The sequence below is a fragment of the Tachypleus tridentatus genome, chromosome 1, assembly GCF_004210375.1.
Source record: "Tachypleus tridentatus isolate NWPU-2018 chromosome 1, ASM421037v1, whole genome shotgun sequence".
NCBI classification, from domain to species: Eukaryota; Metazoa; Arthropoda; class Merostomata; order Xiphosura; family Limulidae; genus Tachypleus; species Tachypleus tridentatus.
Window position 1 is genome coordinate 70,628,093 of NC_134825.1, and position 24,555 is coordinate 70,652,647.

Sequence of the window (24,555 nt, forward strand, 5' to 3'; positions counted from 1 at the left end):
TAAAAATAATGTATCTTGGATAATATCAGTCATTACATTGTACTTATTTCATGTTTGGTAACTTTACACAAACCATGTTCGTACTTCAATGATTATAGTGTCAGTTTATTTTGATATAGACAAGGACATAACTACAATGTTATCACTGCACCAGGCCAATACTAAAACAGCATTTCTCCAACAGCAGGTTTTTCAGTATTTCAAAGACGTCATTGCACTACTACTACTACTACTTAAAAACAAAAAAAAGGCATAATATACTTTAACTAATATCATTGTAAATTATTATCAGTGCTACCTGTGAAGTTAGAATTTGATCAGTGCCAGACTTGCCATATTACAGGAACTTCACACACCACAAACTTTTATTCTTGCAAGCAACATGAAATTAACAAAATCTTTCAAGGAAGCTGCTTATCTTAGTAGTTCACCTTGTGCCGTAAGCTCTTCCAGGCAGCACTAATAATGCATCAAAAAGCCAGGAAGGTTGTTAAGAGAAAGAAGTACTAGATGAATTGTGAAAAACCAAGTTTTACTAAGCACGTAGTATACAATTCTCCAGTTTTACCCTTAAACGGCAGCTATCATCTATTGATGCTACCACCTACAACCTTTCTGCTGTTTAAGGGTTAAAAGAGAAGGATGAAAGTCTAACTTGTCTTACTGCAGAGTTGTACAGCACTCACTCCAGCATCTCCAGGAAGTACTGAAAGAAATGTTACTCCACCATAATAAGTCAGGCACAAAAAAAAAAGTGAAGCAGGCAGTACACCCTGAGTTGTTGGAAATACTTCACCCACTGAGTTAGTTGGACAACTTGGAATTTCCTACATTTTAACAACTTATTCTTTATTCTATGGGGAATGAGTATAATGTGAATTACATCTACAAATAAAAGAAACAAATTCAGTAGCAACAATCTGGCTCAACTTGGCAACAGATGGATTTATATGGATCATTAATTGATACAGATCAAGATGTGGTTACTATTAATTATTTTACAAAGCAGATAGCAACTCACTCCTTTCCTCACAGTTAGTTGTTATTTTTGGTTCACATTTGAATAACACCTGATATATTCATCTTGGAATTAGGTTTGATCTTCTAATTTATGCCTCACACTAGTGAACTTAACTAATTTCTACAATCATCCTTCTTGGAATGAAGAGATTTGTTTTCTTCTGTTAAATGTATTCTTCTCTTATTAGAAGTGGGAACAAATACTTTTAATTGGTGTATCTATATTTCTTTTAAAGAATATAAAAAAATAATAATCTTAAGTGAAAGTAAACACACTTTACAGATCATAATTATGGTGACGATTTTATTTCACTTAAAAAAACATTTACACCAAGATATAATTAAGTTAAGATAAAGATTTTTACTTCTACTGGTATTAAATGTACAGATCAAGCATGAGAATTTCTGTCCTCCTTGCAAAGCTATCATGCCCACATCCATCACCACCAACAGGTGGTCTGCTTTACTCATTTATGATAGCATACAGAAAGCAGTGGGAAACAGCTTCATAAATGATGCTTTAATAGTTTAACACAGCAGCATAAAGGCATTAGAAATTTAAAAAAGACTGTTAGCTCTAGCAATTGTGCTACTGTCTATTGTGTAAGCCTTGTCTGTGATGTAAGTTTCATTATAATCCACCTTGTAATGAATACTGCATAGTTTTCAGTGACTTGGTTTATTATATGGATACATTTATTTTGTTAGTCACTTAAAGGGTATATATGTACTGATTACTTATTGTGTGCAATTAACTGAACACACTATTACAGTGATCATTTCAAGAATGGGTGGATGTCCCATAAAAGATTAGTTCTGGTATCTGACCACCTTGCACACCAGTTCCATTTGTGCTGTCTGAAGAACACTGAAACTGAAATGTAACATTCCCCACCGTGACCTCACTTAAACCTTCTTGACCAAAGTAACTCAGCTCTGCTCCATCCAAGATTGCAGATGCAGTATAGAAGGTATCTGATTCAATTTGAATTGGATGTTGAAAGTAAACATGAAATGTATTGCTTGAACCATCTGAGAAGAACTTGGTATCATTTTCAGCTAAAACTTTACCCATCCTTTTAAGCTCTATTTTTACTGTATAATCAGAAGCACCATTACTTGATCCATACAATCCAAAGCCAACAATAAAAATGCGTTTATCAACACAGAACTGAATGCTGTCGCAACGTCCACGGTACCTCCACTGGTTGCTTCTGTAAGCTGAAGACTGGAACCGATGACAGATCTGTGATTTGAGTCCTATCCTTGGACAGGTAGGAAAGTCCAGAATAGGCTTGTTACTGGCTGTAAAATGAAGAAAAATATCAGTGGTTTCCTGTAAAGTTAATATCCTGGACTGAGCAGGACCATTAGCAAATTCTTCTAGAGCCATTCCTGGGATGCGAATTAAATACAGAGCTTTTCCCAATACCTTTCTCTTGTTTTCAGAAATTGGTTCTATGTCTCTCCGTAGACACTCTGCAGTTGCCCAGTTCATCACAGCTTGGAACAGAATTGTTTCCTTTACATTCAAGGTCTCCCTAGAGAGAATAGTTTCAAGAGTGTTGTAATCAATGTCTCCAAACCCTTCTGAAGTTACAGCCAACTCTGCTTGAGCATCAATCACTTCCCAGCATCTCTGCATCAGGTCAGGTTCTTCAAACAGCTGACTCTGGCTCAATAAGACACAGGCATTCTTGGCAGTAAGGCTAGTTTCCAAATAGGAAACACATGCTCTGGCTAGATGAGGGACTAGGTACTTTTTGGCAGCATAGAGAGTAGCCAGCACTGTATCTGCTTCCAGGCTGATGTCATCATAATACAAGTATCTGAATAAAAAATATCAGTGTTACTTGCAAATACAAAAGCTGAAAACATTGGGAGAGAGGGAAATTGACAAATGATGTACTACCAATGTTTGTTTATCTGAAATACATACCAAGACAATTAACTAATGTATAATTTTATTTAAACTTCGAAAAACCAATACCAGTTGTATAACTATTATACTATCAATTTTAACTGTATCAGCTGTGCACAACATATATATATATGTATAAAAGTATACTTTAAGTTGATTCCTATTTTAAATTTAAAATCCATATAAATAAATCTCTCAAAGACTTCAATGTTGAAGAAACTTACTGGAAATTTCGACTGATGCAAAGTAGCATTTCTTTGCACAAGTTCAATTTAATCTATTACCTAGCCTGATTGATATATTTATCAGTTTTATCAAATATTGCCAAAATGTATTTTAAATTCATAAATGTATTGTTATAAATAGTTTTTAATTTAGATATGTCTGAAAATTTGTACTGTAGTTTAAGGAGAAGGAAGTTTATAAAGTAAAATGATGGGCATCTGGAACCTATTACCTGAGCTAGTTATTAATACATGACTTATTCAAGTTGCTGTCAATATCATCCAATAAATTAGTCTATGAACATTGAATTTCAATAAGGAAAGTGAAATATGAAACTAATTGGTATGAGAAATTAGTTTAAATTTAATTTATTTGCCACGTTAGGTCCTTTGGTGAAATTTGGTTACAGCAACCAAGGGAATCGTTAAGTGTGCTGGACTTTCTATTATATTTTTTATCCCAAATAATCCAAAGGGACCTAGCCAACAACACAGACTATTACAATATTGTCTTCTAGCTTTATCAATATGAGAAGATTCTCAAGAAATAACAAATTACTTGGAGTGAATAATGTATTTACAGTTTAGCAGTACATGAACTAACAATAGTATGAGTACTATTATTAAGCTATTTAAATTTTTATCAGTATTACAAAAATATGGCAGAATAATAACAGTGAAAACAAATTTTAATAATTGCCAGTTTACCTTTTTTTACATTGTATACAAAAAACAACCAATTTTCACAAAAATTTAAAATGTAAAAAATTCTGGTATTTAGATATAAATAACAACTTGGAAAATCAAATAATGTATTTACTAAAATTGGAAAGCATTTTGAAAGTGAAACAACGAATCGAAATAAACAAAAATGTCCATAAGAACCAATATCTGTAAAAGTCGTACGACTAGTAACCTCAGAAAACAACAAAAAGTTTTAAAAGTTAATCGTAAACTAAATATAAAATTCACTAAAACAAGTTACCGAAGAAGAGTTAGAAAGGCAGCAGGCTCTACATCAGGGATTTCAATCTCTCTTTTGTCCTCTGCAAGACCCCCATAAAACATTGCAAAAAACACTGAACTTCCAGTTGCTAAGATGTACTTGTGTGCTGGTATTCGTTGAGTGGAGCCTTTCGGGCCTACAATAAACTGTACGTCGCTCATTAATTCATTATTAAACATAGCAGCATTTCTCTCACGTACTGTTGCTTTGGCTGCTTGCCAATTAGGATCTAACGTCTGACCTGGGTTAGGGGACAGAGGTGGCACAATCATGGGCGGAAGGATGTGTAGACTTCCAGACCCTTTGTATGGAGGTGGACTGGAAGCGGTAGTTAACAGGGGGAGCTGCTGTTGAATCACCGTTGTTGCCGTTGCCACGTTGTTTCCAAACTGACCTATACATTAAGAAATAAGACTTCAATATATATGCAATTACACAATGACTACACTAAATGCAAAATAATTTATCCTCTATATAACTACATTTTTATGCGAAACTTAAGCAATTATTCAATGAAAACTATAGCATTTTAATATTATTGATATTAAAAAGTACTTCTACTTTGGCGTAACTTAAAATGCAAAATCACAACAAAGGATACCCTAAAGTTTTTTTTTACAAATTTAAAAACCGAAACCAGTCTGTCATAATATCCTAATTTACACGAAAACAAATAGCAAGTGTTTAAATGTTAGTTATTTTCAAGAAGTGATCCCGGAAATCAGAGGAGTCGAGTTAAAGATCAAAACATTTTAAAAATAAACACAATCAAGATTTCCCTAAAAATCAAACTTGAATCATGTTTTGAAATTTATACACATAAACACACACAAGGCTCGGCATGGACAGGTGCCTAGTGCGCTCGATTTGTAACCTGAGGGTCATGGGTTCGAATCCACGTCACATCAAACATGCTCGCGCTTTCAGCTGTGAGGACGTTATAATGTTACGTTCAATTCCACTATTCGTAGCCCAAGAGTTGGCAGTGGGTGATAATGACTAGCTGCCTTCCCTCTAGTCTTACACTACCAAATTAGGGAACGCTAGCGCAGATAGCCTTTGTGTAGCTTTGCGCGAAATTCAAAATGAAACAAATAAATACAAACACACAAAATAAACTGAGACAAAACTACTAGTCAACGAGCTTTTATATTCCCTTTTAACTATCACCATAAACAGATAAACTAACATGAGATATTCACATACTGAGGTGAGGCCCTATACAATATGTTGAAAACTATACAAAAACTTGTTCAGTTTCAAAACCACATATAATCATGACAAGTATAAGTAACTGTTTTGTAACCCAGACACTATTGTTCTCTGTGTAAACTTAATCCAGGGCATAAGAGAGTTCTGGCACAAGAAAATAATACACTGTACAGCTTCTTGTTATAGTCCGGAACCACGTGTTAAGCAACTACACAAGGCGCTGATCACACTAACTTCTAAATAGTCTCGGTCCGGAAACTGCACAAATATTAAATTTTACCCCACCTCTTGAGGAACCAGGAGATTTTCCAAAAACACCTTTCTCCTAAACTACTGGATTCACTAATTTTTAATTGATACCAGAGGAATCATCTTGGCCCCAGAGTTTGCAAAAAGATAAAATTTTTCACCCAACCTCTTATAAAACCCGGATATTTTGCAAAAACGCTTTTACAAGGATTCCCCGAAAATGAACCCCAAATTTAACATTAATTTACACAGAGAACGTAAATATGCAGACCTACTAATTACCGTTCGTTGTTTCACAGCAACCCCACATCCGGCTACCTGTTGTGCCCACCGAGAGAAATCAAACCCCTAATTTTAGCGTTGTAAATCCGAAGACTTAACCCGTGTCCCAATAGGGGACAAATTTTCTGTGACTAACAGCAAATAAATGCAGTTGCAGAAAGAGACTTACAAATATAGAAACACGATAAGTCTTGTGATAAAGTGAATTATGTGAACACTTCAAATCAAGGTCATTTATCTTGAAAGCTGATCACACAATTCGTTTATAATCATGAACACTGTATTTCATTAACATTAATTATTCTACTTACAATAATTACATTTGGTAATTATAACTTCTATAAATAAGAATTTTTGTTGATTAAAAATATAAACACGTATAAAATAACTAATTTGCATTAGTACCAAGTGTAAACATATATGCTATTCAACTACAACTTACCTAAGCTCAGGAGTGGGTTTCTTTTATAGCAAAAACCGCATTGGGTTATCTGCTGTTGTCAGGTTTTATACGCGTGTGAGATACGGATTCTCATACACTAGGTGTCTGTGTATTGTTGACGACAAATGTCAACAATAAACAGACAGTACACAATCCACTTGTTTTAAAATAATATATCCAAAACAAACACAAATGTATGTACAATTATTATTTACACTACAGAATATCACAGGTGTATCTAACACACTAAATAACTATATTTTCTTGTCAAAAGCACACTTAATCAGATTCAATGCCTTAGAATCCAGTTAAACTATTTTTATCAACTCTTATCGCAACTGTATCAGTGAATAATTCACTTACGCTACCCCGCCTGTTACCACAGTTGTATCCTGAAATTTAAATAACTGTCTTCTTTTCATCAAAGTCCTGTACACACATGGGTTCTATGGTTACCTTTAGAACATCCACCTTTGGCGCAAGTTGACACTTTGGCCTCGAATTCCTGATTATCGGCTGGTCCACTTGGGCTAGAGTCAACCAAGTCAGTGTTGGAAGTTCTCAACAGGTGTTGTGGACTTATGCTGGTGTTTGGGTATAGTGCTCTCTAAGCGACCACGTCTTGAATACTCAGAACAGCAATCTTCAACATTAAACTGTGTAACTCACTTTCAAAGACAAAATACCCCGTGTATTATGGCTAATCCACGTCCTTCAGTTTCAAATACAGGCATTTCTTCTGATACATCTTTTTCTCCCACCACAAGAGACAACACAATTATTCGTTCGCGTCCTCAGTCACTCCCCTTCCAATAACAAAACCTGCCCACCCGACACAGAGCAGGATCCATGGAGGTTGATAGACCTCCTCCAACTAAAGACAGTAAAGAAAAAAGACGTGGTCGTAAACCGAAGGGTTCTCCAGCCACTTCACCTACCCGTTCTTAAAATGGCCACCTTGATACAATGGAACTGTCGAGGTTTACTGGATGATATCAAAACGCTGATTGCTTCCTACCATCCTGTTTGTCTTTCTTTACAAGAAACATTTCTCAAAACTGCTGATAATGTCTCCATTCAGCAGTTTTCTCTGTACAGAAATGACAGGTTGTGTGATGGTCGAGTACATGGAGGGGTGGCACTGTTGGTTGATCAACACGTGCCCACCCTGTCTTTGTCACTCAACACACCTTGGAGGCTGTAGCCATCCGTATTTCCTTGGGTCATACCATCACTGTTTGTTCTCTGTACCTGTCCCCTGGAAAGACATATGATCAATCAGATCTGGATGCTCTCGTTGAACAATTGCCATCTCCGTTTCTAATCCTAGGGGGTTTTAATGGACATCATCCCCTCTGGGGAAGTGCTATTATTGATGGGAGGGGCCGATCTGTAGAGCGGATGCTCTCTGATCACAATCTTTCTCTTTTCAATACTGGTTCTTCCACTTACTTTCATGCACCTAGTCAGTCCTTTACCGCTATTCATCTCTCAGTTTGCTCCCCTTCATTATTTTCCCATTTTTCATGGAGGGTTGACTTAAGAGAGACTGGCCGTGGTCGATGCCACCCTACCCGCGTGCCCCAGTGGAAGCTGGATCAGGCAGACTGGTCCACTTTCACTGCCATCGTAAATCAGCCATCAATAGACGACTGTGTAGCAGCGGTAACTGACTGTATTACACATGCAGCTGCTCAGTGTATTCCTAAAACCTCGACACGTTTTCCACGATATCCTTGTCCGTGGTGGAATCCTGCTTGCCACTTAGCACGGAAGGCTCAAAAGCGGGCCTGGGATACTTTTCGTAGATATCCCACACTTTCAAACCGGGTTGCTTTCCAACGGGCCCGTGCACATGCTGGGTGGGTAAGACGTCACAGCCAGAAGGAATCTTGGATTAAGTTCACAACCAGTATATCTTCTACCACCAGTTCCAAGATCATATGGGACAGGATTCGAAAGGTTAATGGACACTACAATTCTATCCCCCTCTCGATCTTACTCTCTGATGGTCAGGAGGTGACTGATGTTCGGAACATCGCTAACACTCTAGGTGAAAGCTTTTGCCGGGTATCTAGCACTTCTGCTTGTTCCTCCACCTTCCTGGCCATCAAGACTCGGGCGGAGCAATCACCTCTTTCCTTTTGAACTAACTGTTTCTTTGACTATAATCGTCCTTTTACCCTGGTGGAACTAAAAATGGCCCTTCATCGGTCTGCCAGTACGTCTGTTGGACCTGATGATATTCATTATGACATGCTGCACCATTTATCTCCTGCTTCTCTTAATGTCCTTCTGATTGTTTTCAACCGGATCTGGCAGAAGAATGTTTTCCTGATGCTTGGCGCCAGGCTATTATTTTACCTTTCTCTAAGCCAGGGAAAGATCCCAAGATTCCTTCAAACTACCGTCCAATTGCTTTGACGAGCTGTCTCTGTAAGACATTAGAAAGGATGGTTAATGCTCGTCTTGTTTGGTTCCTTGAATCAAACAACCTCCTCTCGCCCACCCAGTGTGGGTTCCGTCGACAGCACTCCACCACAGACCACCTAATTCGTCTTGAAACATCTATCAGAGAAGCCTTTCTCAACCGCCAACATCTTGTATCAATATTCTTTGACATAGAAGGCTTACGACACAACATGGAGGTATGGCGTTTTGCGAGACCTCCATACATATGGGTTACGTGGCCATCTACCCATGTTTATTAAAAATTTTTTAATGGACAGGAGATTCCGGGTTCGTGTGGGTTCGACACTTTCCCGTTCTTTTGTACAGGAACTTGGAGTCCCTCAAGGATGTGTATTGAGTGTTACACTCTTCAGTATAAAGATAAATGCCATCACTGAACAACTCCCTCTCACTGTTGCGAATGGGCTGTATGTCGATGACTTTCACATCTCATGTCAGTCGTCAAACATGAGATATATTGAGCGGCAACTACAAACCGCCCTCAATTGTGTACGGAAGTGGACTATGGCGAACGGCTTTAATTTCTCTCTCTCCAAAACTGTGTGCATGCACTTTTGCCGTCGACGGGGTATTCACCCTGATCCTGAACTTCATATTGGTGGAGTTTTGCTGCCAGTTGTCCCGGAGACCAAGTTCTTGGGGCTTATCTTTGATCGTAAACTGACCTTTATATCACACTTAAAGCAGCTTCGGGTCAAATGCACAAGAGCACTGAACATCCTCCGTGTTCTCTCTTCTACCAGTTGGGGCAGATCGCTGTTCAATGTTAAAGGTATATCGTGCTCTTATTAGATCGAAACTCGATTATGGATCAATGGTCTATGGCTCTGCCAGACCCTCAGCCTTAAAGATGCTGGACCCCGTTCATCACCAAGGACTTCGACTCTGCACTGGGGCTTTCCGTACCTCTCCAGTTCAAAGTATATACATTGAATCTCATGAACCTTCTCTACACCTTCGCCGTTTGCAACTATCTTTACAATATACTTCGAAACTTCATTCCTTACCAAAGCATCCCACCTGGAAATGTGTTTTCCTTCCTCGGTGGGCAGTACTTTTTCAGAACAGACGATCTGTCATTGCTCCGTTTGGCCTTCGCATCCGGAAGCAATTGGATGAATTGGGTCTGTCCTTGGATAACATTGCATGTTCCACAGGTCGGCCCATCCCACCATGGCTTATTACAGCCCCGACCTTTCTTTCAGTCACCTAAAAAGGCAGATACTCCAGATTGGAAGTACCGTCTTTTATTCAATGAATATCTTTCAAACAATCATTCAGTTTGCAGCTGAGCAGTACTCCAACTGCACTATTTATACTGATTCGCTTAGTTCTATACTTGCCTTGGAATCGCTACACGTTGGCTCACATCCTATTCTCGCTGATATTTGTAACCGACTGGCCCGTTTCTCATTAGCAGCTACTTCAATCCAGTTTTTCTGGATACCAGGCCATGTTGGTATTCGCGGGAACGAGCTTGCAGACATGGCAGCTAAATATGTCTGCTTCAGCACCATCACTCCTATGCCTATTCCGTACATACTATGGTGTTACTTCTTATACTCTACCTTTTATCTTAACATTGTAGACTAGGTGTCAACATTGGTTTTATACATCGTTTTTGCAATATTTTAAACATATTTTTTACCTTCAGTTCCATTTATGTCTATTACTACATTTATTTATTTATTTATTTATTAAATAACTTTTTGACTAACGCTCCTTTTTATCGAATGTCTGGCGCAGATAGCCTCGCTGCTTCAGGTTGTGCCTGTTAGTCTTCCTGGCGGGTTACGAAACCACTAAATCAATCAATCAATCTTTTCATCAAAGTCCACACACATGGGTTTATTTACTTTAGAACACCCTTTGGCAAGACAGATTATTCTCCTTATCTCTATTAAACTGTGTAACTCACTTTAAAATACCTTTGTGTATTATGGCTAACAAACGCTTTCTTTCGCTAACAAATTTCTGAATGAATTTTACTTTTGATTTTTACTTGCGTTCGCGCGGTCGCCAATGTTTATATCTTGCCCATCCGAGGTTTCGAAATTTCGACAACCCGCGAGAGCGGCGCTGTAAGGTAACAACAGCCACTTAAGGTAACGAGAAGATTTGGTTACGTGACATCGCCAATAATAGTGAAGGCCAGACAAAAAAATGTAATTGCAAACACAACAAATGACACGTACAGACTTACGTAACGAAGCCTGTCAGAACTAACACTTTTAAAACAACCAATCGTCAACACTTCTGTCTTAAAAACAAAACAATCATTACGTATTCACTCACAAAATACATTATATAATAACGCCTACTCTAAACAGTTTTGTATATACAACAACTGTGTTTACCGAAGGGAATCAAACCATTAATTTTAGCGTTACAAGCCCATACACTTACTGCTGTTTCAGTGATGGACAAGCCCAGGAGGTGTCATAGTTCCCAAAAGGCTGTCAATATCGAGATGAACCAAATCATTAACTAAAGCACTTTAAATCTGTATATTTATCAGGCATTGTCCGTTTTTGACATTAGTTTTAACTTAACAGCCTTACAACACTAAAATCTGGGGTTCGCTTCCCCACGATGGGCACAGCAGCTAGCCCATTGTGGTTTTGCTCTAAAATATATTAACCTAAAATGTTGTTTTCAGATTCTTATATAAATGTTTTTTTCGTTCATTTCTGCCTTATCGGTTTAGATCTGACTGCCAACAGTAATGTTTGTTCCCCTGAAAGATCAAAAATGGTTTAAATATTGTTTTAACTACACGTAAACACAAGTACCAGCTTTAGATAGCTTCATTTCTTTAATAAATATCATATCTTATTATCTTGCGACTTGAAAATTCAGTATAAATGACAAAGTACAAAGTCCATATCAGTGATCTCATACCTTATCAAATTTACTATGAACCTCACTTCAAGTCAAATGAAATATAAACGGTTGTTTGTTGATGCTATGAAGTGAAAGTTAAATCGTTCGAAAATGACATCAAATTACGAAATACTTTAGCCATTTATTTATACTAAATAATACTGCTGCACCATTTTGTCACACCGATATCACCATCAATGTGAAAATAAGGCAATTAATCAAAATAAAAACCTCAAAATAATCAAACATTGGTTTCAACATCGCCACCAAAACGAAGTTCCCAACTTTTCAAAAAGAGTGCGTACATTTTTGTGTATACATATATATAAACGGTTTCATTATGAACAGTACACATTAAGTTTGTTTGGAATAATGCACAAAGCTACACAAAAGGGTAACTGTGCTCTGCCCACCACGGGTATCGAAACCCTGTTTCTAGTAGTGCAAGTCTACAAATGTTCCGCTGTGCCACAGGGCGACATGAACAGTACACCGAACCACGTGCTCTCGTCGTGGTTTAAATTTATGGTATTATGTTAGCAAAGTATGAAAATAATTATTTTAACATGAATATACTTTTTAACAGCCAGAGCTTATGGTATTAAATCTAAATATCCCATGAAACCTTTTTTCAAGCAATAAAGAGATTTTTTTTTTCTAATTAAGTAGCCAGAGGTACATAACGATATAGTTGGTGTTGCAAAAATATTTAGGTTTAAAAAAGTCCTTTTGAAAACATCTGTGTAATTAACTCCGTTATACTTCTTTGAAAATTTCATTATTTATTTTTTACCTGGCAGCTAATTCACAAAATCTTAAAGCTTTAACTAAACAACGTAATACATTTTTATTTATTAAAATCATCGGTAAATTTAGAGAATGATATTAAATTTGGGGTAAAGAATCATGTTTTTATGTACATTTTTACAAATCTTTGACGACGAGGTCTGTCTTTCACTAGATAATCATGCAAATAGTATATAAGTTTGCTTATGCCAAACTTGATAAATAAACACTTATAAAGCCTTCCTCTCTTCCTAAAAAACCATGTTTCGATACCCATGATGAGCACAGCAAAGATAGCCCTCCTTGTAACTTTGCGCTTGTCAACAAATTAAACATAAATCTTGTAATACCACAACACGCATGTGGTTCCTTATTTAAGTCCGGCACGGCCAGGTGGGTTAAGGCGTTCGACTCGTAATCTGAGGGTCGCGAGTTCGAATCCCCGTCGCACCAAACACGCTCGCTTTTTCACCCGGGGGGGCGTCATAATGTTACGATGAATCCCACTATTCGTTAGTAAAAGTTAGCAGCCCAAGAGTTGGCGGTGGGTGGTGATGACTAGTTGCCTTCCCTCTAGTCTTACACTGCTAAATTAGAGACGGCTCGCGCAGATAGCCCTCGTGTAACTTTGCGCGAAATTCAAAAAGAAAATCTTTTTTTAATTTATTAGTATAGAAATGTAACTATTTTACCTCAAAGAAACGGGGAAAAAGTGTATAATGCCGCATTACCACAAAATTAATTGTAACCATCTAATTCTAATACTCATACTAGTACTCAACAACGTTATGACTAAAATTTGTCATCCCCTGATTTTAATTACTGACTGTGCAACAAATATATTAGCGACATTCTAAACTTATACATGAGCAGTAACCGTAGCCTACTTCAAAAATGTAATCCTGACAATTAAACAAAGCACAACTGAGACAGATGTGAGAAAAACACAATAACTAAAGGCAACTGGGCGTTGCGTGAAGTAACAAAGGTAATAATTAGGATGTCAAGGTTTTGTATATATTAATCTATTATTGAAAACAAGAAATGAAAACTGGTAAGATACACAACTTTAACTCAGAATATATATATTTTTACTCAAACTTTTTGTGATATATATATTATTTGTAAATTATGTGTACTTTATTATACAACTAATAGCAATAATATTTCAAAATTTAAAATATTCCGTTGCATAATTTTCACTGTTTACTCTATCAGAAACTTCATTTCCAGTTTGTCACTCTGGGTCGGACCTTGAAATTATTCCATTTATTTTGAACAAACATGTTTTTTGCTGTTTTTGTTATCTCCATTTGTTGAATAATTTGGCTAAATATTGTCGTTATTTTCGTACATATGCTAATGTTGCTTCAATAAACAATAATTAAAAAAAACGACATTCAATTTTATAAATATGATTTACAATATGTAATTAGCATTTGCCACCACTCGTTTCATAGTGAATTTACAGAAAATCCATTCATTTATAATGCGTTTGTGCCCTTGTTAAGAACATGTCTTTAACATGATAGTCACGTATTTTTAATTTTTGTTTTTGCCACGACCTTTTTCTATTCTAACGCATAATTATAGCGCGAATTTTGATAAACATAAACGTGTATCCTGTTTCGTGTAGCGATATAATTCAGTGTTAGCTGGATTGAAATTTAAATTTTGTTTTAACATATAATAATTAATTAGCAGCGAGAAAACTAACGCATAATTATAGCGCGAATTTTGATAAACATAAACGTGTATCCTGTTTCGTGTAGCGATATAATTCAGTGTTAGCTGGATTGAAATTTAAATTTTGTTTTAACATATAATAATTAATTAGCAGCGAGAAAACTAACGCATAATTATAGCGCGAATTTTGATAAACATAAACGTGTATCCTGTTTCGTGTAGCGATATAATTCAGTGTTAGCTGGATTGAAATTTAAATTTTGTTTTAACATATAATAATTAATTAGCAGCGAGAAAAGTACTGCAAAATGTATTCTCCACATTTGTTTATCACCAAACTAACAGTACATAAAAGCAAACAACAAAAATTTTGTTTTGAACAAGGGTTTAACCTTTCTAAGTATTCATATAGCAGAGTGTATCCCAAAATGATTACACTGTTTTGAGTCACATCGAGATTAGTCAGTGCTCATGAGCAACACTGCAGAAAACGTCACCAACCTTCAATATGAAAGCATACTAAATTTTAAACTGCAATGAAAAGTGTATGAACCACATTCCGATCATTTAATATAAATACACTACTCTGTAATGGTAGAAATAAAGGTAATACAAGATTATTAACACACTACACAAAACTTGGATGAGTCAGTATTGCTGTTGTTTATTATTAAGTACAAAGCTACACAAAGGGGTATTGGTGCCCTGTCCACCACAGGTATCAAAACCCAGTTTTTAACAGTATAACTCCACAGACTTACCACTGTGCCACTGGGGTGCAAGAGTCAGTACAACAGATGATGTTGAATTATGCTCTGGTGGGTTTGCTATGTTAGAAGCCATTAAATATATACCTATCATACATACATCTTATCTTATTTATTTCTCCAGTCATGTTCATAAAGAAGAGGTAAAACTTCCTTTTAGTCTCTCTTCTTGCTGCTGTTCCACTTTGTCAATCCTTAATCACAGCTGATAAAGCAAGGGATGTGAGCCTATTTTGAGAACTCTTCTTGGAGCCATCTTATTCATAAAACTTTTCTCTCTCTCTCGACAAGTGTCCTGGTGGTCAGAGCATTTGACTCACAACATGCAGTTTGTTTGCTTTGTGATATCTAGGACTAATTATTATTATTTATTACCCACCCCCTTCTTCACATTTATCTTTCATACCTATTTTTAATAGTTTTTATAACTAACTTCTCCCAGACTGCAGCACCATTACCTTCTCTCACTAAAACTTGTACATAATTCAGATGAGCTGCTAACTTCTCCCAGACTGCAGCACCATTACCTTCTCTCACTAAAACTTGTACATAATTCAGATGAGAAGTGTGACCAAACATATCTTTTCTTCAACTGTCATTCAACTCAAGTTCTGATGTTTATATAACCATCAAAAAGACTGGTACTGGTGAAAGCAATGGTAAAATAAAGGTAGTGTTACTACAGTTGCAGAATGAAGTACAGTGTGTAAGCTGTTCATATGCTTATGGTTCCTGAATGCTGATACCACACAACTGAGGAAAACCCATTTTAAATTGTGGCCTTCATTAAAAACTACTGATATAATCTTTAATGATAGAAAGTTCACACTTTGGGTGAATTATGCATCACCAAGTTAGCTTATAAACTTTAAAAATTCAGAAGATGTCTTACAAGTTTGTTTTTTTAAAATAAATATTACTTTACTTTGTGTTTTGTTTTGAAGTTTTTAATGTTGAAATATATTGTTTTGATGAAGTTTTTACATTGTTTACTTCTATTATTGTATAAAAAAATTTGTTTTACAAAGAAATAGTTATATGTTGAAAGCAGCATCTTTTATCTTATTACTAACACTTTGTACTTCTTGTATTTTAGTATGTAATTTCCATTTACAAGGGTTTGTTATTTCATTCCTTGTAAATATTATTCCTGATATTGTGTCTTGTTTTTAGTATTTGATTGTGTCGTATTTCATCTCCTGTTATAACTTGTGATCTTTTGTTTAGTATATAAAGTTGATATTTTCCTTGGTATATATTGTTGGACAAGTTACTTGCATGGACCAGTGTAAGTTGACTAGAGCTTGGGGTATTTTAATTGTTGTTTTAAGTTTTAAAGTTAGATATAGCTAGTTTGGCCTTAAGGTAAAGGGAAAGAGGACAAGTGTAGTGTGCAAGCATACATTTCCTACCTCCCTCAGTTAATATATATATTTTTCCAATTTTATGTACATGTTGAACACGTGTTATTAATATAGATAGTGAGTCAAAGCAGCCAACAAATTCCTTTCAGCTTAGTTACTCACAGAATTAGGTTATTCAAGTAGCATATTACATACATTTTCATACAAGAAAAATTACTGTAGCACAATAGATACTGTATAAAAAATGCAACAATAATCCTTCCACTTGTAGGTCAAGAATATCCTTTGTTTCACAATGAGAGTGGCCAGCAAAAGTGCCAAAATACACATACTGTTAAAAGCTTTGACTGTGATTGTGAGTGACTGATTAAAGATTGTTTCACTGTATGATATACTTAGTCCAGTTTCTTTCTTTGTTTCAAATTCTGCCAATGTTAAGATAGTCCACACTTTGTTTCACAAAACATTTTCTGGAGGTTTCTAGTTCTACAGCTCCTACCTTTACTTGCAGGGAAATCAGTAAATCTAAATGTACCATAAAAGTCATTACAAAGAACATCTGTCTGCTCTTAAAGGTGCTAAAGAGAAAGTCTAAACAATGTTTAATGCCCTAAGATGCTTAACCTTCAACTGTTTGGTGGGAGAAATTAAATGTTGGTTTAATGTTAAGGAACAGCACTAAGAACTATGTTTCTTCCATTGCATGTATTAAAGCAGCCTACAGCCCAAGAATTGGGCAAAAGATGCAAATCCCACTAGTGATAAAAATTCAGACAAACAGTTCTACATGTGGAAAGTGAAATATGTTTGCAGTAGTCCACTTACAAACTAAATTATGAAAACTATGAAGCTGTCTCTTGAGTATCTTCATATCTGGTAACTAAAAAAATTGAGGGCCATCAACTTTGAAAAAGTTTGAAATGGAGGAAGATACTCTGAACTACTATTAACTTCAATAGAAGAAGTGTAATGCTCATCATACAACATTCAGGTCTTTCTTGAAGAATCCTGAAATAACTGATCCACTTTGGACATCAAGATATCTTTCTATATAAAAATGTGCAAATGATCATGCAACATATATATTAGTCTTTTAAGAAAACAGTACTTCTAGGCAGAATCACATCTCTTTTAAGATGAAACAAAGATACATTAATGCTTACTTCTAACAAAAGTTTTCTTAATGGGTGTTTTAAGCCTATGATGGTTGTTATCATGGGAAAAGCCATGCTAACTGTTGGAAAAGTGGTGATTTAATTCAAGAACCTAAGCAAGCCTTGCACTAGCCATCTTTGCTAAAGAATTAGTCAAGTCAATAGCCTATAATTTGAGAGATCCATGGCATCCTTCCCAGAATTGAGAAAAGGATGGCAATGACCTCAAACTATAGATAGATAGATAAAAGAAATTTCTTCCTACTACATGATTTTTAAGAAAAACATTAAAGAAACGAAATGTCACAACATCTCCCTGAAAAATCTGTTACATTCCTTCTGACCATCAAACCAAAAATTTAAAAGAATGATCTTGACTCATTTATTAATAATCTGAAATCAGGAAGAAAAGTTGGATAGAGGAACTATAATGGTGAGAGACATTATCTGAGTGTTTAACAATTCTCAGAAAATCACCTTATCATCATGATACAAAATAAAAGGACCAATGTCTTTGGGTCATAGCTGTTTAAACAATATAATCAGTTATGAATTTGAAAGGAAACATTAACAAACTGCTGTCCTGAATAAACATGACAGACAGGTCTCCCAGCTTTCTTTGGTTTCCAAGCATAACACACAAACTAAGCCCTCCCTCTGAGAAAATTTTATGCAAAGAATAATCAGTGATGTCGAGAAAACCCACTTATAGACAAATATATTAGGTTGAGGAATAATTCGTGAGCGTTTTTAAATAATTTCATTCAAGCATTACATGCAAGACTATACAATACTTCAATGCATGAACACATTACACCCAAAACATTTATTATGATACTTTATTTCATGTAATACCTAGGTATATAGTATGCATTGTTTTAAACGAAATTGCAAGAAATTAAATGCGAAAAGCAGATGGTGTCGAAAATGCTCGATTTTGTCCATTTGACATTCCATTTAATGAGCTGAAAATGAAAGTAAATATTAAAGACATATCAAAATCAAACACACCATCTATTAGAGCAAAAAATTATCTACCAAATGACATGAAATATTTTGCGAAAGCATTTCATTTATGAATATATTTTTTTAACTTGAAAAAACGCTCACGAATTATTCCTCAACCCAATATATGCAAAGATTTCTCAAATAATGAATGGATGATAGGAAATAATGCACATATGATTATTTACAAAAGGATATCAGAATATAAGCAGTTTTTGGTTTGGGGCCTCTTCACATCCCTCCTTGAGGTTTTGAAAATTAAGGTTTTTATTAGGATAGAATAAAATTTGTTGTCCACTTGCCTTACTACACTTGAAGTCTTGTAAAAGGAGTTGCACTAATGCTTGCCACAATTTTACAGATACCAGTTACAGAAGAATAGTAAAGATGCTTAGCTGATCATAGCAACTATTAACAAGACCAAAGCAGTATGTTATGATGTCAACTCAAGCACTATACCCAATAAAAGATGCACTCAAATGCCAGAATTCTCTCCTTCCCTTCAAGTTACCATGCCCAGAAGAAACGTGAATGGAAACTTAGATTCCAGAATAGATAAAATGAACAAACAGAGCCCTAATCATAAACATGACCCCCCAAAGTACTAAGCCAGATTTTACAGTCCAATATTTTTTTGCATGAAGTTTTCACAGTCCAGCATAATAATCAACAGGCCATGTTTTTATTATTTCTTTGATTTCACTTTTAATTATAGATAAGGTTATTATACTGTACAGCACAAATTGACTCACACACACACACACAGACGAAGACACAGTCCTATGTGAATAAGAGAAATTATGGCTAAAGAATATAAATATTGTTCTTCAAATGAAGATTCTAATTATTCTACATACAAGTATTTCTGGTTAATTGTCAACAATAAAGTGGTAAAAGTCTCAAAAATCGCCTTGGCACAGACACTCTTAAGAAATGTTAGATTTTAATGATGCTTAAATGGTCAAGTGACAAAGCACAGATAAATACAATATGTATATATTTTAATGTAAACTCAACTGATATTGGTAGCTACTACCTATATACAGTAATACGCATAAGTTGTATTTTCTACGTGTCGAAAAAAACACAAAACAAAACTGCTGCTGACGAATCATGACATTCTTTTTTTTTTTAAGTTTTCCAACTTATTTAAAGTAAAATGTCACGAGTGTTAAAACAGGAATCCAAGATAGAAATCTTACCATTAAGTAAGGAACCAAATGCGATTTCCAGCATTTTCTCTTATAATAATATTTAAAGTTATATATGCACTGAGAGACTAGATGAGAACAGACGACACTCCTGTCTGTGTTTCATCCGTTATCTTCCATAACACCATGCGAGCTAAACCACAAAGTCTGCAATATCGAGCAAATAGATTTCGTCAACTGCAAACAATACGCAATCACGACTAACTACCGGCCTGTACACTAACTTGATTGAGGTAAGTCATGGCAATACAACTCAGCTTGCAACCTTTCCCTAGTTTCGATAGGCCTTCACTTCAATAATGAAAAGGGTGTCACGGACATCGAGCGCTGCAAATGTTCGATGAACTACCAAAAAACAATTACTTTTAATACGTAAACTATGATAATAGATACGTTTCTCTTTCTTACGTTAAATACTTATGTTTTTGTTGTTGTTTGTTTTTAATTTCGCGTAAAGCTACACGTGGGCTATCTGCGCTAACCGTCCCTAATTTAACAGTTTAAGACTAGAGGGAAGGCAGCTAGTCATTACCGCCCACCGCCAACTCTTGGGCTACTCTATCACCGTAACATTATATCGTCCTCACGTCTGAAAGGACAAGCATGTTTGGTGTGACGGGGATACTAACCCGCGACCCTCAGGTTACATTTAAGCACCTTAACCACTTAGCCATGCTGGGCTACAAATATTTCTGATTCACGATTTTATCTCTCAAACGTACTCCTTCCTATCTCTGATAATGAAGATTAAAGTATTATTTCAAGTCACATGACTTAGAAAACATGACACACATGGTCAGTGTTACAAGTACATAGTAAACATGATGAGGCACAAAGCTTCAATATCAAATATATATCAAAAGTGAAAAGTGGTTCTATCACTGACAACTTCACATGAATATTTAACTTTGTATAAAAATTTAACGTCATGTTCTAGTGTTAGCTTCTCTTTAACGAAAGCCACTTAATTATACCAGTGAAAAAACCGGGACTTCAGCCCAGAACCTCTGGCTAATACACAAAGTACTTTACCACTAAGCTATCCTCAAACCTATAACGTTAATATTTAAAGCTTTTATGAGTATAATCATCGTATTACGTTATGACAGGTACACAGAACGGATCATACAAAGTATATCCACACACTACTGACATATATATATATCAAAATTCAGTTATAAAACAAAGGTAGATTTAACATAAAATTTTAAATAACAAGGTACTCCGGTACCAGGACTTGAATCTAGGACCTAGAATAACCAAATAACACGAAGTATGTATTGGTTTGTTTTGAATTTCGGGCAAAGCTACTCGAGGGCTATCTGCGCTAGCCGTCCCTAATTTAGCAGTGTAAGACAAAAGGGAAGTCAGCTCGTCATCAACACTCACCGTCAACTCTTAGGCTACTATTTTACCAACGAATAGTAGGATTGACCGTAACATTATAATGACCCCACGGCTTCAAGTACGTAAGAAGGACAATACAATGTACGTAACATGTACCTTTTTACAGTGGAATTGAGTATGACAACTATACGTATTTATTAACCTTAGTACCATAACAAATGCGTGCTTTTCAAATAGTTCATTATCTCCAACAATCACTGTTAGTGACAGTTATGTTTTTCAGACAATCAAATTAAAAAATAACAAAAAACATCGAAATTATGGTTATTTTGAATTTTACATTGGAATACCATAGATAACAAATTTGCGTGTTGACTCTACAATGTGATCACTCCAACTTGTTCTGCTTCACTTTTTTATTGTTGTTAAAAACAAATTATCACAACACCAGACGAGATGATTTTAATTTTAATACAACAGTTTCTATGTGAAATGTTTTCACTGAAGACTATTAAATCAAAATGTGATTATTTCTTCACATTTCCAGTTCATCGTAAAATATTCAGGCATACATACACATATGAAACGGTTTGAATTTTGATAAATTTCGTTGGTCCATACAATGCTACATTTTGAATTATTCTAGCGCCACCTACGTCACGCATATAAACTGTTTACTTGTTTTTGTCCCAGTTCAGCGTTTCTTTTTCAGGTTGCGACAGTTTCCCGTTCAAAACACGTAGGTGAAGCGAGATAACTGGTCATTGTCAAACGTGCTCTGAGCACGTCTATCAACATAAGTTCCAAAGTTTAAAGCACCAAAACCTATTTAATGAAAGGATAATTTTAAACGTGTTAACATCCCTCCAATGGTTGTATTTTAACAAAATTGAAACCGTGCAAAATCAAGAGGTTTTTACAAGAGAAAGCATTTTTACTTGATTGTGGAACACAGCAAGATTTTTTTTTCTTCTAGATATTGAACAAAACTTTATTTGACCTGTCTTACATAACCTCTAAATCCTTAAATTTCACCATTTCGGAAGTGAAAGGAATTGTTTAAGTTACATTGTAGGATGAAAGGCACCATGTTATTTCAGTGTAAACTTACCTAAACTTTTATACACAGACATAGAATCCCTGCGTTTGTTTTAAAAGAAAACCACATTGCGTTCACCGCGGGGAATCGCACTCCCCGATTTTACAGTTGCAAACCCGTAAACTTACCACTGTCCTATGGGATGAGCAGTGTGTGCGAGTGCGTGTACATGTGAATAGAATATAAATGTATTAAAATGAAGATTCTAATAGTTCTTTAAAATATTTCCGAGTAAATTCACACGATCAAAACTAAAAAAAAACAACAAAAAAACACATAAATATAACTCAGAAACACCACCTTCATCACAGGCATTTATGAAACAATACAACAATATTATCACAATGTTATCAGAGAAGGTTCGTCTCGTTTACGTTAAAATAACTTAAGAAAAATGTAAGTAAATATCCCTAATTCTTCAAATTCTGCTGTGAACATCAAGTTCACAATACTAACTACACGTACGAGGATCGAATGGACGATGCAGGTTACTGGAACGTCATTATATTTCTGTGACGTCGTTTAATATCTCCAGAGGGACTCATGTTTTTATAACACAAATTACTTACTCAAGTTATTAAATTCAGTGCTAACCCTTCCAATCTTACAGCTGAGAAAACTAGAAAAATGCCCACCTCATGGCAATTCAATGCAATACGTACTTTTATAACTACCATGTTATAAAAGTACAAGTTTCAGCCCAAACGTGTAATATCTCTTTGTAATATCCATGTGTTGATAACTCAGTAATTTACTTCACACCTTCACCACTTCTTGATTACAGGTCCGACAATAAAGAAAAACTGGACGAAAACTCAGATACACAAAGAACATTACTCACACAGTCGAAAGCTGTAAAATACACATACATGGTGTTCGGAAAGCCACTGTGCACTTATATATTTATTAACAGACAAAACTGCACAGTGCTTTCCGAACACCCTGTAGTTCCTTCATCAGTGTGCGTGTGTGTGTGTGTGTGATTCGACATTTTTATGGGTATATATTACTAGATGTTTGTGTTTCGACAATGTTGTGTATATATATCTGGGTGTTTTTGTTTTGACAATGTTGCGTGTGTTTATGTGTGTGTGTGTGTGTGTGTGTGTGTGTGTGTGTGTGTGTGTGTGTGTATTTGACAAGTAAAGCCCAAGTAGCTTATTCTGCTCTCTCTCTCAAACATTGTACCAATTACGATAAGGTTAAAGCAGCTATCCTGAAAGCATACGAGTTATTGCCGGAGGCTTATCGCCATAAATGTAGAGGTTATCACAAGTAAGATAGTAAAACTTGAAGTTTATCTCAGATTTACTGTTGTAAATTTTAGTGCCTACGCTTGTTTCTGTATATTTTCATTTTTGCATTTGACGTATATTCTTGACTGTGTGTTGTGCATGTCCCACCTGTTCTCGAAATCTGTAGAAAGTTGAGTTTGTTTGTTTTGAATTTCGTGCAAAGTTACGCAACAGTTATCTGCGCTAGCCATCCCTAATTTAACAGTGTAAAACTAGTGGGAAGGCAGCTAATCATCACCGCCCGCCGTCAACTATCGAGCTACTCTTTTACCAACTAATAGAGGATTGATTGTAAGGTTATAACGCCCCACGGCTTTAAGGGTAAGCATTTTGGGTGTGACGGGGATTTGAACCTGCAACCACCTGACCATGCCTGTCAAGATTCTTGAGCGTAAGAATCAACAATGCACTATGTACATATATAATACTTATGACGGACAGTGCTGTTGTTAAGCGAACTTTAGTGGATGTTCTAGAGTTTCGCATGATTCGTGTAAAAAGCAGCTAGCGAGAGACAGAAAAATGTTATTGGTCAGCTACAGTCAGTGTGCTTTAGGCCTAGGAAGTTATAATTGTGATTAACGTCCATTAATCTGGAAACTACGGAATTTGACCAGGAACGTTTATAATTTCGATCATTACAAACCGTACAACTTCAGTGAACGACTTCAAACTTTAGAATTTCTACAAGAACATTAAATACCATCATCGGTAAAATTCACCGGTGTGAGTCCAATCAAGCTAGCTAGCTTTTGGAAGGTATGACAATATCAACTTAGAATTAATTTGTTCATCGTAGACCTGGATCGTCGATAAAACATTCAGTTCCAGACCGGATATAAGCTCAGTACAGTCTGCAAGTTTGTAAAAATGTTGTATATAAATCATTATTTCGTAATAACTAATAGTAATACTCGTTACAATAAATTGTATTGTTTTTTATATTATATTAAAACATATTTGTGTTAGGAAAGAAAACTGTGTATCAATCTTGTTGGTAAATAACATAAATTTAATACATATTAACATTTAATTAACTTTTAAATTCAAATTCAAATTTCCCATTATTTGAAATAGTAATACGTAACATAATAAATTGGAGACTCGCCCGAAATAAATTACAATACGTA

The 24,555-nt window shown here is 35.6% G+C and overlaps 1 protein-coding gene across 6 annotated transcripts in view; it reads right to left on the reverse strand.

Moving 5' to 3' along the window:
- Positions 1–1,307: 1,307 nt before the first annotated feature.
- Positions 1,308–24,555, reverse strand: part of LOC143251722 (BTB/POZ domain-containing protein 3-like) — a 47,420-nt gene continuing 24,172 nt past the window's right edge. For 4 of the 6 annotated variants that reach the window (XM_076502973.1, XM_076502993.1, XM_076502998.1 and 1 more), the window contains exons 2-3: positions 4,151–4,565; positions 1,308–2,849 (exon numbers count right to left, since the gene is read on the reverse strand). In XM_076502973.1, the coding sequence (XP_076359088.1) occupies positions 1,802–2,849; positions 4,151–4,565 (1,463 nt within the window). In that variant the 3' untranslated portion in view covers positions 1,308–1,801. Of the gene's footprint in view, positions 2,850–4,150; positions 4,566–5,914; positions 5,958–19,675; positions 19,828–24,555 lie in introns of those variants that run through there. The other 2 variants (XM_076502979.1, XM_076502986.1) reach the window with 2 other exon arrangements.